Genomic DNA, 19,515 nt, shown 5'->3' on the forward strand with positions numbered 1-19,515 from the left:
TTGTTTGTCAATTAATGGTCTATCTGATTACAAAATATCAACATGAGTTTTATTTTGTTCAAGACTTCGTTCAAGCGATGGCCACTTTTGAAGATGTTGGATAAGGGTTAATCTTTGTTCAAAGTTTCATGTTTATACAAGGTACTGTTTAGAAGAAAAGAAGCGGAGCATCATGTAGAAAAAAAAGAAAACAAAGGGCAGAAGAAAATTGTGACCATTTCAACATTGTGATCGGGTTGTACCCACAGAGTTATATTAAATCACCAGAGCGCTAACTCCTCGCTTTTTTGCGCAGAAAAGCCATGTACCCGTTCTGGGCGCAGACGTTTTGAATTCAATTGGGTGTTTGTAAAACAAAATGAAATTAGATGAAGTCAATTTCGAAAGTGCACTCTAAATGTGGTATCTACCAAAATGACATCATATAGAGTACTGGCAATAGAGTGTGGTCGTATCAATGAAGAGAGAATCCACAGCCATTGGCTCCTGGCAATTGCTTCAATATTTACACATAGGGCCAAAAAATAATTATTCTGCTTCCGGTACCCCACCTACCCTATTTTGACAGCCCCTACCCTAATATTGTTTTGGGAACAATGAAAAAAATTACCACATTTTACCATGGAATACACGCAGACACCTACATATGATCAACACAAAAAGAATGCACCCCACAAGAATTCCCTACCTTCCTACCCTATTTTCAAATGCCATGTTATCGGAAACAGAACTATTTTTTGGCCTAGGCTGTATGTACCAGGTACATCTAAGGACATGAAACCCCTTTGAGTAAGTATACCCAGTAGAAATATTACCATTTTGCCTTTCTATGCGAATATTCAGCCCTCTACTTTAAAATGTGGCTCCACCCCTAAAAGGGCAAAGTCCTTGCAACCTTTTAAACTTATCTTTACAGTGTATGGCAAACATAGTTAACCAATGCAGAATTTGTGTTTTACCAGCAAAAGTGCTGATTTTCCCTCGTTTGAATGAAGCTGCTTTAATGTGAGGACTCCTTTTCATATTTAGGCCACGCCCACAAAAGGGTAAAAAATAACAAGTGTTACAATGTTGGATTTTTTTTTATCATGTCTCTGTTTATTTAAAAGCATGAAAAACAAAGGAAAATGGATGTTAAATACAGTTTTTCTAAATTGTTATTTGTTTGCACTCCCCTTTTTAACCGATCAAGCTCCGCCCCCAAAATGGCAAGATCCAAGATGGGTCCACCTCTTAAAATGATTTTCAGCCCATTTCGACTAAACATGCCAATTTTCAAGATTTTACCACCCAACTGAATGATATTTTTATATATTTGAACCAAACTGCTAATATATACCGCCTCTTTTACACATTTAGGCCACGCCCACAAAATGGGTGGAAAATAACAGGTGTTTACAAGCTAGAATGTCTTATTTTATGTTTTAGCTTATTTTAACACATAGAAAAAACGAGGGAAATGGATGTTAAATACAGTTTTTATTGTTTGCACCCCCTTTTTCAAAAAAATTAGCTCCGCCCCCAAAATGGGCGAAATCCAGGATGGGTCCCGATCTTAAAATGATTTCTAGCTCATTCCGACCCCGCATGCCAAATTTCATGCTTTTACCACAAAGTGCACGATTTTGGCCAAAAATGGACCTAAGCAGCTCCACTATATGGGAAAATTCAGTTTTCACGCCGCGTAGCGCCGGAAATTTTTTTTATTTTTTTTTATGTTTTGGTGTCATATTTATGTTTTTGTGTCAAAAGATGTGCAAGGCTCGAGGCTAAAATGTCATAACAGCTCGGATCGCGAATATTTTTTTTTTCAAGGCTATCGCGGAAAAAGTTGGGGGAGGGGCACATTCCGCCCCGGCCCTTTTAGATTTAAGCGGGTCCCGAACTCCACGCCGTATTTTTATGAACCACTTTTTGGGGGACCAAATTTTCTTTTGCCCCCCCCAAAAAAAAAACCCCAAATGTCTTTTCTGGATCCGTCCTTTGTCTTAATCTAACAACCGAACGTATTATGGTTTTATAATAACTTGCGAGTCACGAGGTCAACATTAAACAGGTGCGAGTGCACAATGCTCTAGCCGTCTTGCGTGGAAGTCTTGCATGAAAGTGATCCCTGGTAGAGCTTAAAAATGCGACGCCAAAAATGCGACGTCGATGGCACATAATGGAAAATTTATACCAAGATTTATAGGGATTTGTGATAAATACCACGTGACTATAACATTACTGCACATATTTTGCCTCCATTTACAAACTTTTCATAAGCATCTTTCCGAATTGTTACAAACAATTCTTGTGAAGTATTTTGCTTGCTGTTTTTTTAAAATTAAAATTTGGTACTAATATTTTATGGGAAACTTAGGGGCTAATTTTGATAAATTTGCGGGGACAAACATATGCAAAATAAACGCGCATGTGCACCGATTGAAACAAAATTGGTGTTCCGAAAACAGTTAGTAAGAGTGTATTTTATGACGACGGCAATTGGTCCATTAATCCATTATTTTGGGTCAATTATTTTTGGTCATATTTCGGGGACAGCAGACAGACAGCCCGATCGACACTACGATATACAGACAGACAGACAGACAACCCGACCGACCACTAAGTGACATGTATAGAAGCTCCTGCCAGAGCTTAAAAACATTGTTCATTGTCGAATTGCTTTCATATTACTGAAGCAATGTACAGTGTCGCAGTCACTCCTGATCCGTCATCAGATGTCCTGTAAAGCACTTTCTTTTAAATTTTGGTTTCAGGTTTGAAGTGCCCTGTCGATTTGGCGCCCTCAAATGCCGCTCTTTGGGCATTTTCCCAGGCGCCCGAGTGATGCGAGGGCCCGATTGGGAATGGGAAGATCAAGATGGTATGGGAATATCACATTTATTTAATAGGAAAATAAGGATCTCGGCAAAACCTCTATAAATCTCCATTACGCAAAACATGGTGGAATATTATGTCGAACATTAAAAGTTTTGTTTATTATTGTGTATTTACCTGTATATGTATTTTGTCAAAACAATATAGCAACAAAAGGACTGTAAGGTTCCTCAACCAAGGAGCCATTCACATCAAAAATGGTTCACACTTACATCTTGGTGACAAACCTTACCTAACCCCAACCCTTACCATAACCATATGCCTTATAACCCTTACCTGAAGCTTAATTAACCCTAACCCTATTTTACGGTTTTTTTTGGATGATCGTCGATTTCTTACGGGTCATTTTTTTGGTAAAACAGGTGGGGACGGGAAAGTTGGTACCGTGAGTGAAGTGAGTGGCGCGAAGGGATCTCATCGTTCCTGGGTCTCCGTTCAGTGGCCCAACCGCTCTATCAACCAATACCGACGGGGTCACGAAGGCAAGCTGGATCTGCGATACACGGAGAAAGAAACTATGGGAGATTTCTACATTGAGCACCTCCCGAGGCTCGGTAAATAATACACGGTCTGTATCGAATAGTCTGCTGCAAGGTCTTTTCCCCAATGGTGAAACAGTTTCAAAATTATCTTCAAATTATCATATATGAGCATATATATCCTAACTTTTAGCAAATCATGATTTTTTTGCGATACAAACATTTGTTTTTAGTGTCTTTCTCCAAACACATCGCATTTTCTCTTTATACCTAAGACTAAAAATCATTGTCACGTGATCAAAAAAAAATAAAGTTTTAGTTACAAATCAACCAGCAATTCTTTGTTTGCGCCAAGTTGGGTGAATTTTTTTGAAGTTTGTTTAAAGGGACAGAATATTTCTCCTAATTCCTACTCTTTACACAAAATAATTATTTTCTCCCGGGCGGTAACCATGTGTGCCGAACGATACTTGATTTCATCTAAACAACTCAAAATAATTGTGCAAAATCTAAAGGTCTTAATTGACAATGCAGGAAAACCGTTGCTGGCAAATAAAGATGGGCAAAATATTATAAAATGCTCTGTTAGCTGCAGCGCAGGCTACGCAGCCTGTAAAAAGTCATATACATGTGTATTATATCTTACCTCATTTGAGGAAAATCAGCCGAGAAAAAGGATGTAGAAATCACGATAGGGTATAATGCGGCCCTCCGTAGTAATGAGTAGAGGTATAATGCCCCGGTCCTCCATATAGCGTTAAAGTTGGGATTCTGTGGTATATGTCCTACAGCGTCTCTCTTGAATTTTTTTTTTAAGCTCTTGACCGATTTGTCACTTCTGAATCGAGTCAATATAACGAGTTCTCTGGTAACAACGTCTTATATCATGCATGATGCTACAATTAAACTCGTCAAGCACTGGCCTGAATCTCTGATTTTTGCACCGATACAGATGGGACTCGAGTCCGGCCTTACTTGGACTCCGGAGATAAGGTCCGTCTGCTGGACATGGACCCTTTGAAGCTCAAGGAACTACAGCTGGAGAGGTGCGGCTGGAACGAAGAAATCAAAGACGTAAGACAGATATCAGGGTGCAATTTGCGGGTGGTAATCCGATGACCTTGTAGAAGAAATTTCATCCAACGATGATCACCCCTACAAGTTGTCCTGTGGCCCATCGCCATTTAAACACATTATGCCTGCGCTCCATTGCAAAATAGAGCAATTTTAGGGTCAATATTATATCCGAATATCACAGAAATACGAGCTCGCAGTTCAAGTTCATGGCCCACAAAATACTCTAAATGCTCTGGCAAAACAAAAGGGGCATACAAATCGTGATTTGGCCCGTGTATGCACTGTTGGCCATATTTACTGGTCTGCACCCTTACTTTTTTCACCTTTTTGCCCATCAGAGCAGTTGAATCTATGCAGAGGTGAAAATCGTGCGCACGCCAAGATTAAAGAATATATACTCCCGAACGAGTTTTCAATTTGCATGTTTTGTTTTTTACGGAACACCGAAGTCTGAATATTAAGTTCTGGTTACTAGCAATAGACTTTGGTCATAAACTACATATATTCGTGGTACGGACGTGGATAAATGTTTGCGTACATCCTCTGCACATCATTGGTGAGTTAAAAGATTTTGAGTTTTGCCATTAAAGTAGATGTAAAGTCTTCTCGGAGAAACTCTTGAAAACACAAAATACCAAAACATTTTACGTATTTTTCCCATATTAGTGTAGGGGAAAAGTCGGTGAAGTCATCATGGTCGACAAAGATGGCGATGTCAAGGTCAACTTTGGCGGATCGTCGTACTTCATAAATCCCCTGTGTCTCGTTATGGAGAAGAAGAAGGAAGCTGAAGAAACAAGTGCCGGTGCTCTAGGTTAATAAAAAGAAGTGTATTCAATACGTGTGTCGACACTGACAAAATGTTGAGTCGGCATTGTTCAAAATGAGGTGTCGACATCAACATATATTGTCAGGGGTACAGAAATCGTCCGCACGTACTTTTCAAACAACATTATCAAATACTAACTAATTTGTCGACTTTTTAGAACTGACTGGAAAGTTTAGTTTAGAAAACATGGATATGCGTCGACCGTTTTAGCTCTTGGCTGTATTCACCGTGGATTTTAGCCAATACCCCTAATTTATAGCAAACTACTTGAACAATTGTACTTTGACTGTGTTTTTTGTGTGTATCATTATCCATGCTTGCAGTCACTGTGGCCGTTTTCTAATCAAATCTGACTAATGTCATAATTTCATATTACATGTGCTAGCTCGGTAAATAATAGAAATATCGGCCGGCACGTGTTGGTGGTGCATTGACAAGAATGCAAATAACACATGGTATGGAAATATAACACCGTAGTATTAGTTTTTCATTACCAATACCTCGGGAACGGCTGTCCATCCTCAAACCAAATATATTTGTTATGCCATATACCTCAGGCATATTCACTATTGTTTTCGACACACGAGTATGATGCTGAGGGACCAGCAAGAAATCGGCCCTTTCTCGTGAATATGTATGAGGTATACTAGTTAGAAATTGACTTTCCCTTTTATATGTATGTAATACTAGGTATAATATTACAATGAAAACCAAATGGAGCTAAAATCCTTCAGACTGGCGCCTTATTGCATCGTAAAAACTAAAACAGAGGTCTAGAGTTAAGACATGGCGACCTACTAAGAAGATGATGATGCGATTCAAATCTTTCCATGTTTTCAGACACCAATGTAGGTGAGTTACTGGCTGCTCTACTCCTGAAGTCAGAGTTAGAGAAACTCCGAGGGGGCCTGCTTGACGGATCCGCTGATACATCGGGCGGTGCTGCTCTCTTCCAGGCGGCAGCTACCGGTAACACCAACAAAGTGCGGGAGATCATCAGTGATCATCCAGAGGCGGTGAGAAGATTAGCTTAAAGTCTGGTTACATAATTTATAAGGAGTCAGGCTGGTGCAATGGTTTTCCTCGTCTTCCAACATCTGTGGCCCGGGTTCGATTTCTGCCCTTGTCCACATGTGGATTGGATTTTCAGTTTTCCAAGGAATGTCCTTTTCCTGCCACCAGTGAAGCTCATAAAACTTGGAAATCACCCTCATTCGGCAATGCAGTGTGGTTTAACAAGCCAGTTTTCTCAGCCTGAAACGACCGAAATTCTACTTGATGAAATGGCAGTCCATCGCAGGTTACTCCCCAACTGTTAACCATTGTCAAAGGACACATTCAGCCAGCAGCTGGTTTCGAACCCCTCAGTTGAATTTACCCTGATACATACCTTGTGGGCAAAAAAAAATATACAAGCTAATTTCAGATGTTCTTGAATCGATGTTGTTTCTCTAACAGGTCAAATTTCAGACAGGGGGGACACAAAGACAGACAGCCCTTCAGGCCGCCTCCCATCGCGGTCACATGGATGTAGTCACAGCTTTGGTGAAAGCCAAAGCACCATTGGAAAAGCAAGATGAGGACGGAGACACGGCACTTGCCTATGCAGTGCTCGGGTGAGCTACCTCATGTACTTGCCTCTAATAATTGAGGTGTGAGTGGGATCCAACAGGATCATTGTGTGGATGGAGTAGCTTAATCGATCAGAAAAAAATGCGTCATTCAGCCACGAGCAAGTCGCTTTGTACCTGTTGCACCAGTGCAGCTAGCTCATACCGGCTTTACAAACAACGCCGCTTCACACTATATGGATAGTATACAAATATTGAGTGGATCAGCGTAGAATGGGAGGAATATTATCGCAAGGTATAATCTTGACTTTTCCATTACACGAGGCGAAGCCACTCAATATTTGTTTTATATAACTGACATATAGATTCTTGTCATTTGATATATTTGAACTTTTATTTCAGTACAAAATTTGTGAAAAATGTATTTCTCTCTTCCAAACCACCCCTTCACGAAAATGTTTGAACCCAACGCTGTAGCGCTGGCTCTTTGGAACAATACGCGCTACGCGCAACGCTGAACACGCACACCAACATGCATTTGCACACAAATACCGCGTCATGGAGCAAGCATGCACCTAACTGTTGAATAGTATACAAATATAACATGGTTTGAGGGTGAACAGTCGATATTCGCTCCCCGACGTATTGGAAGTTGACAAACTAGTTTGTCAACTTCCAATACCGAGGGGAGCTAATATCGACTGTCAACCCGAAATAAACCATGTTATATTTGTTTTACTATACCTCATACATATGCAGTTGCCGATTTGTTTTATATATAATTGTGCACCTAACACAAAATTTTCGGAGAAACTTGAACAGCTCACCAAAAGAATATTGTTGCTCAACTTCACTAGTTCGGTTCGTTTGCAATACAGTAACTACAGTTGTAAATACAGTTGTTTGTGTACAACTTTCTTTTGTACAGGAGGCATCTTTATTGTCCATACATTTTTCCAGTCCGGCAATTATATAATTTACGCGAACCGCGTACCGTGCAACCAAACATCTCTCTTGGGCGATGTTCGCGCGTGCGTACTACACCCGTGCGACAGTTCCTCGATTGCTTTGTAAAGCGCATGCGTAGTACACTGTCGCACGGGTAACCCGTGCGACAGTCTACTACACATGCGTATTTAGCCTTTGGTAAACAGCAAGAATAACATCTGGCACGTGATGGTGAATTGACCAGTGAGAGTTTGGCTCTCGATCATGAATATGTATGAGGTATAGTAATATACAGATATAACATGGTTTGAAGGTGGACAGTCGATATTCGCTCCCCGAGATATTGGAAGTTGACAAACTAGTTCCCGAGGCGAAGCCGAGGGAACGAGTTTGTCAACTTCCAATACCGAGAGGAGCTAATATCGGCTGTCCAACCGAAATAAACCATGTTATATTTGTTTTACTATACCTAATACATATTCAGCGCCGATTTGGTTTTTTTTTTCGTTTCATGAAGGAACCTCAAACAATACTTTTTTTGAAAAACTTGTCCAGTTCACCAAAAGAATCGTATTGCTCAACTTCACTAGTTCAGTTCGTTTTACAATACAGTGCAGCTGTAAATACAGTAGTTTGTGTACACTATTCTTTTGTACAGGAGGCATCTTTATTGCCATAAATATTCTCTAGTTCGGCATCATTGAGCTCGGGAAAATAACGCGCCGTGCAACCTTAACCAACTCTTCGTGTGTAGCTCGTTTGGGCGATGTTTGCGTGTGCGTACTACACCCGTGCGACAGTCCCTGATTGCTTTGTAAAGCGCATGCGTAGTAGACTAACTCGTGCGACAGACCATAATTTGCCTTGGTGCCCTCGATCATTTGCCTTGGTGCAATTTCCCATTCCTTGGTGCTCTTTGGTAAAAAAAAAAAAATTGAGGAGGTGCATCAACAGAGGGCGCAGTTGGAGCTACCGCGGAACATTTTGGTCAAAGGTCAAAGGTCAATGTCCTACTGGCTAAAACAACAGAATTCGATCTTGTCAGCGCGATAACTTGAGAAATACTTTACCTATATGAACTTCAAATTTAGTTTGTGGATTGCTCTTGGTAATCCCAAGAAGCCGATTTCATTGCTCTTGGTAATTCTAAGAAGCTTGTTGCATTTGGAGCTGAAAGGTCAAGGGTCAAGGTGACAGTGGCCAAACCAATAAAAATGTCAGTGCGATAGCTTGAGAAATACTTTATATATGAACTTCAATGTGACTTGTGGATTGCTCTTGGTAATACTAAAATTTAGCCTTTTGCATTTGGGTCCGAAAGGTCAAAGGTCAAGGTCACATTGGTTAAAACAATATCAATCTTGTCAGCGCGATCACTTGAGAAATACTTTGAATATGAACTTCAAATTTGGTTTGTGGATTGCTCTTGGTAATCCTAAGAAGCCTATGTCATTGGGGCCGAAAGGGTAAGGGTTAAGGTCACAATGGCTAAAACAACAGAAATCTTGTCAGCGAAATAACTTGAGAAATATCTTACATAATCTTCAAATTTGGTTTGTGGATTGCTCTTGGTAATCCAAATAATTCTATTGCATTTGGGGCCGAAAGGCCAAGGGTTGTAACGGGAATGCCTTGGAGTTAATTGAACAATACCGGGTATACATTTGAAGTATGATAATAAATAAGTACAACATATACATGTACAAGTTACAGAACAGAAGAAATGTAACGGACACACAAACGAACAAACACCCCAACAAACACCCCGACATGCCAGCAAACAAACAAATAAACAAACAGACACCCAACAAACCAACAAACACCCACAACAAACAAACAAACAGACGGACAAAGGGCGAACAAATGGTAATGAGAAGAAATTCAAATACCAAAAAAATATTATATGATAGAGGAAAAATAATGTTTGAATGACGCACACGGTTGAACTAGTTTGGAGTAATACAAGGAGGTATGTGTAGACGGAGGGAGAAATGCAAACATCAGGTATAGGTATCAGGGTGAAACAAGTGAAATAAAAGTAAAAATCGATTAGGAAAACTACAATACCATTTTACACCCCAAAGAAACACTCCATTTAACACCCTGTATAATGAATACAAGATTTCGAAATACGCCTCACATGGCCAATGCTATTGTACGTATATGCATACACGTGATTACATGCAAACCAGTGCCATCATACTCCAGTGCACGTACAGCAATACACATGACAAATGTACATAGGGCATTATCGTTAAACGTTAGATCCCGACAAGGCACAGCCAACTTCGAGGCTAAACCACACAAAATGAACAACTTGTAACTCCTATCTCAACTCACCATTCCTCGGTGATCAAGTAAGTAAGACACTCAGTAGGGTTTTCCATGAAACTGCTCAATTTTAACAGACGAAATAATGTGCTAAATTGAGCTTGTAAATTTAGCGAAGTTGTCGACTGTGTAGCAAAGTTGTCGACTGCGCGGGAAAGTATACTCGTCAGGTGAGTTCACACTTGCGTCCACCACATTAATTAGGCCATCAGCCTCGGTCCAAAATTTTGGCCACTGGTATCAAAATGAGGGGAACAGGGGCCTAATCGTCATAGCGATATTTGTCAAGGTATACACCTCCAGAGTTGGAAAATATGTGATAGCATTGCAGCGGTGGCAGCTTTTTGGGTATTATTACCCTTTTTCTTAAAAATCAAAATGCTTGTTACCACTCTAGGGGCGGTATACCTTGGGCATGCGCACTATAATCATTTATGCCCTGATTTGATACTGACCAAACCCCCAGGCTGATGGCCTAAATGCAGTAACTTGTTTTTCTGACAGTGATAAGCCGGAGATTGTCAAGTGTCTCTTGCAAGCAGGAAGCAACATAAACGCAGCCGACAACAATAGTTTGACCCCACTCCACCTTGCTGCTGTCAAGGGTCACCAGACATGCGTGGAAGTGCTGCTTAAACACGACCAGCAAAAATGCGACGTCAACTACAAAGTAAGTTGTTGAAGGCTGTTCTCATTCATAATACTTTGAAGTTACCTATTCATTTGCTGTTCTAGGGCTTTGATCTCAAGATTTATCCATATATCTATGAGACAACACGACTGAAAGGACTGTTGATATAAATATATGAGTATGCGTGTACACTGTTACCCGTTTCATATCTCCAGTAGATCACACTCGTGTTGATATGGAAGCGTGACGATTGAGAGGCCATGCATGCTGAGAAAGCAACACCCTTTGCGTCATTGAAGTTATAAATGAATCGTACACTAATTCTGTTTCCATCGGGAAAATTGTGTACTGTGATGAAAAAGCAACATAAGTCCATCGCTCAGCAAAAGATGAAAACGTTAACCGCCAGGCAGATGTCGGGGAGGTATAGTACAACACGATCACATTTGAGGGCAGTACCGTACCGACCACTTCCTTGTTGTCAGAAACATGCATCATCATCAGACAGCAAGACATGAAGAAAAACAAGAAATACCACCAATGCTAATATTTGATTTCCTTGTACTTAATTGAATAGGACAAGGATGGCGACAGTCCACTGTTCCTTGCCATTCCCAAGAACAACAAGCAGATCATCCATTGGCTGATAAACCACCCACGAATTAACCTCCGTCAGGTTAACAAGAAGGGATTCAACAGTTTGCATCATGCCGTGTTTTGCCAAATCACTTTGTACGTCCTCGTTCTTTTTCCCCTTTTTTAGCAGGGGGGGGGGTGTAACAACGGCCAATAGAATGTGAAACTTCAGCATTTGAAAAAGTGTTTTGCTCAATTGTGACATTCACCTACAGCTTTACTTATGTGAACCTGTAAAACCATGCTCATGTTGTGCGCGAATGCACGAGAAAGAGGATCGACATTGAGGCGTTTTCCATGGATCACGTACAAATCAATCTCCCTTTACACTGAACGTGACGTCATTGTAGAACTTAGAATGGGATATAATGCGGCCTTCGATCCCCAGCCCTGAGTAGAGCCAGAATGCAAAATGTCTTACTGTCTCTCTCAACATTTCACTTTGAAATTGAAGACCAACTTTTCATTTCTGAATCAAGACAATATCTTATAGCCGAGTTCTCGAAGCAGCGTCTTATGCAAATTTGGGCCTACCTACCAGCCTGCACCCGCGGGTGTTTGCTATTTTCCTCCAAACCACGTTTACGGCAAGAGGAAGGGTCCAGAAATCATATTTCATGCTAAATTTCAGGAGAACAAATATCTGAGCTCGATAATCAGTCCTGAAATCATGGTTTCTGTTTTAATTTTTAGCGGTAAACAATCTCACAAAGCGGTTTTTGTTATTGCAGTGCCGTGGAAGGGATTCTGAAAGCCTCGCCAAACATGATCAACATTGCTAAAAATGACGGTTTTTCGGCACTACACCTCGCTGCACTCAACGGTTTATCCGACATCACTTTGATCCTCGTCAAACAGGTGAGGTCATTCATCTCAATTTCTCACCAAAAAGGATGCATATACGCCTTACCGTGGCGGGACATGTCTCGCAGTAATCTGGACGTACACTAATGGTTTACAAAACACAATAAGAGTTTAGTTAATGTGCATTGCACCCAATTTTTAAGACTCTGTGCGTCTCCGACATTCGCAAAATATCTTATACCTTAATAGCTTGTATACTGTTCCATTTGTTTCACTAAGGCTGGCTGTAATAAAGAACTGAAGACTAACAATGGACAGACAGCGCTGCACCTGGCCGTCGACAAGACCCACAACAAGTGTATCGAGGCTCTGGTCAACAACGGTGCCAATGTGAACGCCCAGGATAGCGACGGAGATACAAGCCTCCATCTGGTCATGATGAAAGCCTCCATGAAAGACATCATGCGAGTCACACCCCTGGGACAGGTATTAAACTAAACACATCTGCATGCTTGGTGGCAACACACAGCAATCGGTTTCCGTTGATTATGTAATTCTGAGCCCATCCTTTTGCTTTTACGAAGGACCACTTTTCTAAGCTGCAGCTAGTTGTCCAAAACTTTCATATGGTAATTGATATAAAGGCAAGCAATCGGCGTCAAATAGTGCTTTGCTTGCATTTTTGCGACACAGGCGGCTGTAACTGGGCGCAGTTATAGACAGTTTAATCATTAAGAATTTGAGGCTCTCTGTATGAAAAATAATCAAACACCATTTGACTAATAGGTAGATCACATACCTTCTCATAGTGCATTATCAGATTCAGGAAATATCTCTGTTTGTTTGTCGAGATCGCCTGTATTCTAATTGTACCGTTTGTAAAAACACATAACGCATGCCCCACTAAAAAACGCACAAAGGCGTGTGTCGTTTACAGTTTGCCTACCAGAGGCCGAATAACCCATCCAAGTATTACTTTTCATGTATAATTGTAGTTGTTGCAGCTCGCCGAGCAGCTCGGTGACGGTGGCAGTTCGTCCGACCAAAAATCCAACCTTGTTGCCATAGCAGTCTACCTGATCAAAAATGGCGCGGACATCTACATCAAGAATAAAAAAGGGAGCAATGTTCTTGACGTCACTCTCAATCCAGGGGTTGAGAAGTTACTAAAGGACCTCCACCAAAAGAAAAGGTGAGATTGCTTTTTATCATTTCTTTATTTTCAAATAATCCACAAAATTCATTGTGAATACCTAGTCCCCCCATTCACGTACAGTGTACAGGCAGCAAGGGCGTATGGGCAACAAAGTTGAGCAAAGGGCATATCCATACCATATACAGGGTGAGTCACAAAAAGCGGAACCCCAAAGTCGAAAACGATATTTCATATTTAAAATAATATGTAGCACCAAACCTAATAATGACTGGAAAACCAATTTCATAAGCTACTTTTAGATGAAAAAAACCCTGAAATTGCTTAATCCGTTCAAAGAATATCACCATTTAAACACAATGACCCTAAAACCTCTTTCGTCCAAAAATGCGATTTCAAGAATCGTCGTCACAATTGTCTTTAAACATCACCAGCGATAAAACCTCAGTTTAAAAGTTAAAAATATTCAACAAAGTCCTTTTGAAGGCCTGTCTTTCAAAAAAGGGTATTTTATAAATCATATTGTTTGCCTAACCAGGGTATTGTGTACTACAGTTGTTGACAGTTGTTGAAACAAGTATTCTGTGTCATTTTCTTTAACTGTTGCTTAAAAACAGTCAAAATACACAATAAACTGCTTTTTTGACGAAACAGGTTTTAGGGTCATTGCGTTTAAATAGTGATATTCTTTGAACGGATTATTAAAAGCAATTTCAGTATTTCTTTTTTTATCTAAAAGTAGCTTATGAAATTGGCTTTCCAGTCATTATTATGTTTGGTGCTACATATATTTTTTAAATATGAAATATATTTTTGGGGGGTTTGGGTTCCGCTTTTTTTGACACACCCTGTACATATTCTTGATTGCACCATAATGTGTCAGCCACTAGTTTTGCTGTGTAATACCAAGCGCACATGCGAGTATTTGTGCACCGCCAAAATTTTAGCGTTTCACCTGATTGAACTGTGATATTGTTTTTCCCAGGCTTGAACGAGCAGTGAAAAACACTCAAGACGTGAGTTGTAAAGTCAGCTAAGGGGCGTGGCGTGGATACGGTGGCTGAACCAAGATCCGGAGCAAACCATGGAACTGTGTGATTATTGCATTACTTGTATTTCTAACGCTATTCTAGAAAAAATTCTAATTACCCCAAAGATGGTGAGAGGAAACCTGAGTTGATCACTGTGTAGGACTTTTGCTGTATAGTGAACGATTTTATTTCACCTTCCATTCTTCACAATCGTGTTTGTGTTCGCTAAGAGTAGTCCTTGAACAATTGAATTAATTTTTCGAAGCATTTACCCAGAACTCCTCAGTCTGTAAGCGCGCAGAAAATGCCGACATGAACACACGTATTATTGACTAAATGCTGTTAAATTATATGAGTGAAGTGGGATCTTTTGTTATTATTTGATGTATAATCAAGTATAAAATTTAATCATTTATAAAGATGGTAATGATTTTAACAGAAATCTTGGGAAACATCAGATCGATATGTAGAAACCAATGCTTGTAAAAATACTTATAGCAAAATGCACTCTATTTTCTGGCCTTAGAGAAAAAGTTTAGAGAACAGTTCGTACTTGTATTGAAAGTGTTGACGAAATAGTTTGCATTACCCATGCTATTCTTTCACAAACGCTTAAGTGTAATTTTTGTCTTCAACCCGTGACAACGCCCACACAAAGGAGCAATTGTACATATGTAATACAATGTAATGCAGTATTCAAACACTTGTCGCAAAAAATACAATATAATCAGAGACATTCAATAAGAAAATAACCAATTTGTTTAACTATTGTAAACTCACCCGTTCTCTAGATGACGTAACTGTTGTAGTTTTAAATGTCAAAGGTTTTTATTACCCTCAAATATGTCAAAATTCAAACATAGGCATACTGTTAAAAACATTCCATTGAAGCTTCGCTTAAAAAAAATAAACACAACAATGCAGATCTTATGCAGATCTCACAAGTCGATTAAAGAGAATGTACAACATTTGCTTTTGCTGCAATTTTCAGAAATAAATGGATTTGGAGGATGAGTATTTTATAGCAAATATTGTTAAAATGACTTGTTTCACGATTTGGGCTTGTAGATACTGGAAAAACCAAGAAAACCAATCATGTTCTTGTAGTCTGGTTCCCTGACCCCACTTAAGATGAAACAGAGCAATTTATAAACTTTGCGGAATTGTAAGGTCAGAAAATCAGTCTAGCAGGCTTGAACCCCTTTACAGGTGTGTAATCAATTGCAAAGAAAACGCGGAATAACTAACTACGAAAAATTAGGAGCTCTTTTGGAAAAAAGCCAGTTTTCTCCATCGCTGGATTTTTCTTGAAAATGACAGCAAACCAGGAGCCACGATTTTACAGAATGTTTTAGACTGTCATTCCCTAACAATCCAGTAAGGTATTTCGTGATAATTCGATCATCCCTTTTTGTGATATTTGCAAATGTTGTATCTCCCCTTTAAGTGCATTAATACAACTTTTTACATTTAATCCACAGAACCAGAACTTTGGAAAAAGGTCATGTAACAAAGAAAATGACATACAAATCCGAATACTAAGAATTCCTTTACTTACTTTTGGTTATGTACATTCCAATGTAATCAATTTTAGTTATTATTATCTTATACACTTAATACACGTTATACACTTATAAATTTAGATATGAATACGTTTGAACCGAAAAATGGTTTTTAACCAAATTATACGGTTAATAAGATTGCTTTAGACACTAAATACCTTTAAATCGCTAAAAGTTGTACTGTTCGTGTTATTTTTGGAAATATAAACGAATAATATATTTTCGGTTTTAAAATTGCTCATTCTCTAGCTGTATAGCCTACAAAGGTTCCCCCCTTCTAAGTGAGGCATCTAAAGAAAACAATCGGCTAACGTTTTGTGAAAAAGCATAACCTTTTTTAACAAGTTCAGAAATATTTGCGGCTCGACATTGATTCAGTTCTGGAAGTGGAGAGTGGTGCCCGCCCTCATTGACGTATGCATGTTTTATTTTCGTTGAAATATAACACTCATAGGTCACATATCGATGGGAGAAAATCGACAATGCACAGACAGCACATCTTGGATAAAACTTTTGGCTTATAAGCGTTTTGGCTTATAAGCGTTTTGGCTTATAAGCGTTTTGGCTTATAAGCGTTTTGCTTATAAGCGTTTTGGCTGATGATAACGCAGAACAAAAGCGGACTACTTGGATGCATCGTATGAAGGCTCACAGCTTGTGTTGCGGGGATTGGATGTAGTGTTTGATGGTCTATTTCTGAAACTCCCGATATTGCATGTATTAAGTTAGCTGCCAACTCTCCCTGATTCTGCAGAAAGTTCCCTGAAAATACACCAATCTGTCCATGTTCTGATGAACAAATTTGAAAATCTCCCTGATTATGGAAACTTTTTCTCTATTATGTTGAATGTAATTCTAAAAATGTCCCTGATTGTTGTACACAATCTCCTTGATTGCAAGATGCGAATGTTGACAGCTCTGAAGTTAGCTTGATGTTAACTGTATAGTTCTTAGTGGTAACGAGGATGGTGTTTGTGGCAAAATATATCAAATTTACTGCATTTATCGTTTTGGTGTGTGAGGTTTCTTTGCTTCTATCTTAATGTGCTTTCCTCCTTCGATAATTATACATTTATATTCTAAGACTAAAGACGACTCTTTTTGTAGTCTGAGATTTAGGGTATCAATAAACGTGAGCATCGCCAGAGGGACAAGAAATGACACCAGCACTGACTAAGGAGCAGTGTACGGCGCATCTGTCCATCGTAAGGAGGCCTTCCCAATTTAATCATATCCTCAAATATGTCAAAATTCAAACATAGGCATACTGTTAAAAACATTCCATTGAAGCTTCGCTTAAAAAAAATAAACACAACAATGCAGATCTTATGCAGATCTCACAAGTCGATTAAAGAGAATGTACAACATTTGCTTTTGCTGCAATTTTCAGAAATAAATGGATTTGGAGGATGAGTATTTTATAGCAAATATTGTTAAAATGACTTGTTTCACGATTTGGGCTTGTAGATACTGGAAAAACCAAGAAAACCAATCATGTTCTTGTAGTCTGGTTCCCTGACCCCACTTAAGATGAAACAGAGCAATTTATAAACTTTGCGGAATTGTAAGGTCAGAAAATCAGTCTAGCAGGCTTGAACCCCTTTACAGGTGTGTAATCAATTGCAAAGAAAACGCGGAATAACTAACTACGAAAAATTAGGAGCTCTTTTGGAAAAAAGCCAGTTTTCTCCATCGCTGGATTTTTCTTGAAAATGACAGCAAACCAGGAGCCACGATTTTACAGAATGTTTTAGACTGTCATTCCCTAACAATCCAGTAAGGTATTTCGTGATAATTCGATCATCCCTTTTTGTGATATTTGCAAATGTTGTATCTCCCCTTTAAGTGCATTAATACAACTTTTTACATTTAATCCACAGAACCAGAACTTTGGAAAAAGGTCATGTAACAAAGAAAATGACATACAAATCCGAATACTAAGAATTCCTTTACTTACTTTTGGTTATGTACATTCCAATGTAATCAATTTTAGTTATTATTATCTTATACACTTAATACACGTTATACACTTATAAATTTAGATATGAATACGTTTGAACCGAAAAATGGTTTTTAACCAAATTATACGGTTAATAAGATTGCTTTAGACACTAAATACCTTTAAATCGCTAAAAGTTGTACTGTTCGTGTTATTTTTGGAAATATAAACGAATAATATATTTTCGGTTTTAAAATTGCTCATTCTCTAGCTGTATAGCCTACAAAGGTTCCCCCCTTCTAAGTGAGGCATCTAAAGAAAACAATCGGCTAACGTTTTGTGAAATAGCATAACCTTTTTTAACAAGTTCAGAAATATTTGCGGCTCGACATTGATTCAGTTCTGGAAGTGGAGAGTGGTGCCCGCCCTCATTGACGTATGCATGTTTTATTTTCGTTGAAATATAACACTCATAGGTCACATATCGATGGGAGAAAATCGACAATGCACAGACAGCACATCTTGGATAAAACTTTTGGCTTATAAGCGTTTTGGCTTATAAGCGTTTTGGCTTATAAGCGTTTTGGCTTATAAGTGTTTTGCTTATAAGCGTTTTGGCTGATGATAACGCAGAACAAAAGCAGACTACTTGGATGCATCGTATGAAGGCTCACAGCTTGTGTTGCGGGGATTGGATGTAGTGTTTGATGGTCTATTTCTGAAACTCCAGATATTGCATGTATTAAGTTAGCTGCCAACTCTCCCTGATTCTGCAGAAAGTTCCCTGAAAATACACCAATCTGTCCATGTTCTGATGAACAAATTTGAAAATCTCCCTGATTATGGAAACTTTTTCTCTATTATGTTGAATGTAATTCTAAAAATGTCCCTGATTGTTGTACACAATCTCCTTGATTGCAAGATGCGAATGTTGACAGCTCTGAAGTTAGCTTGATGTTAACTGTATAGTTCTTAGTGGTAACGAGGATGGTGTTTGTGGCAAAATATATCAAATTTACTGCATTTATCGTTTTGGTGTGTGAGGTTTCTTTGCTTCTATCTTAATGTGCTTTCCTCCTTCGATAATTATACATTTATATTCTAAGACTAAAGACGACTCTTTTTGTAGTCTGAGATTTAGGGTATCAATAAACGTGAGCATCGCCAGAGGGACAAGAAATGACACCAGCACTGACTAAGGAGCAGTGTACGGCGCATCTGTCCATCGTAAGGAGGCCTTCCCAATTTAATCTTCAAAGCAATATTTCTGCAAAGTCAGGCTCATGGCCAGCCTGTTGTGAAGGAAGGGTCTTCTTGAATCTAAAAAGTGGGCCAGGTTCCTGCTACACTTTCGCGCGCTCACATGCCTGGTAACGTTAACTATCAAATGACAAATATCAGAAGTTTTGTGTCAACACACGACATATCCATGTATTTAAAAAAAGATTTATAGAAATGAGCAGTCAAAATGGATATTTTTGCATGATCACATTTTCTATTCGCCCCCCCCCCCAAATCATAAGCCAATATACTCGGTAGGCTATACACTCGAATATGTATATTTGTATAGGCCTATATCAGTCCCCTATATGTAGCTTTCCTATTAGATAAGATATGGACTATTCCCCTCGCTCTCTGGTAGTC

General features: G+C 39.2%; 1 protein-coding gene across 1 annotated transcript in view; it reads left to right on the plus strand.

Moving 5' to 3' along the window:
• The window catches only part of LOC119732183 (E3 ubiquitin-protein ligase MIB2-like), a 32,246-nt gene extending 16,850 nt beyond the window's left edge, over window positions 1–15,396 (plus strand). Inside the window, exons 4-15 of the mRNA XM_038205607.1 lie at window positions 2,760–2,866; window positions 3,243–3,434; window positions 4,312–4,433; window positions 5,103–5,250; window positions 6,106–6,281; window positions 6,724–6,881; window positions 10,620–10,785; window positions 11,324–11,478; window positions 12,114–12,240; window positions 12,466–12,672; window positions 13,182–13,378; window positions 14,325–15,396. Of these exons, the coding sequence (XP_038061535.1) occupies window positions 2,760–2,866; window positions 3,243–3,434; window positions 4,312–4,433; window positions 5,103–5,250; window positions 6,106–6,281; window positions 6,724–6,881; window positions 10,620–10,785; window positions 11,324–11,478; window positions 12,114–12,240; window positions 12,466–12,672; window positions 13,182–13,378; window positions 14,325–14,376 (1,807 nt within the window). The 3' untranslated portion in view covers window positions 14,377–15,396. The remainder of the gene's footprint in view (window positions 1–2,759; window positions 2,867–3,242; window positions 3,435–4,311; window positions 4,434–5,102; window positions 5,251–6,105; window positions 6,282–6,723; window positions 6,882–10,619; window positions 10,786–11,323; window positions 11,479–12,113; window positions 12,241–12,465; window positions 12,673–13,181; window positions 13,379–14,324) is intronic.
• Window positions 15,397–19,515: the final 4,119 nt, after the last annotated feature.

This window comes from Patiria miniata, unplaced genomic scaffold, assembly GCF_015706575.1.
Source record: "Patiria miniata isolate m_02_andy unplaced genomic scaffold, ASM1570657v1 HiC_scaffold_24, whole genome shotgun sequence".
Classification (NCBI taxonomy): domain Eukaryota; kingdom Metazoa; phylum Echinodermata; class Asteroidea; order Valvatida; family Asterinidae; genus Patiria; species Patiria miniata.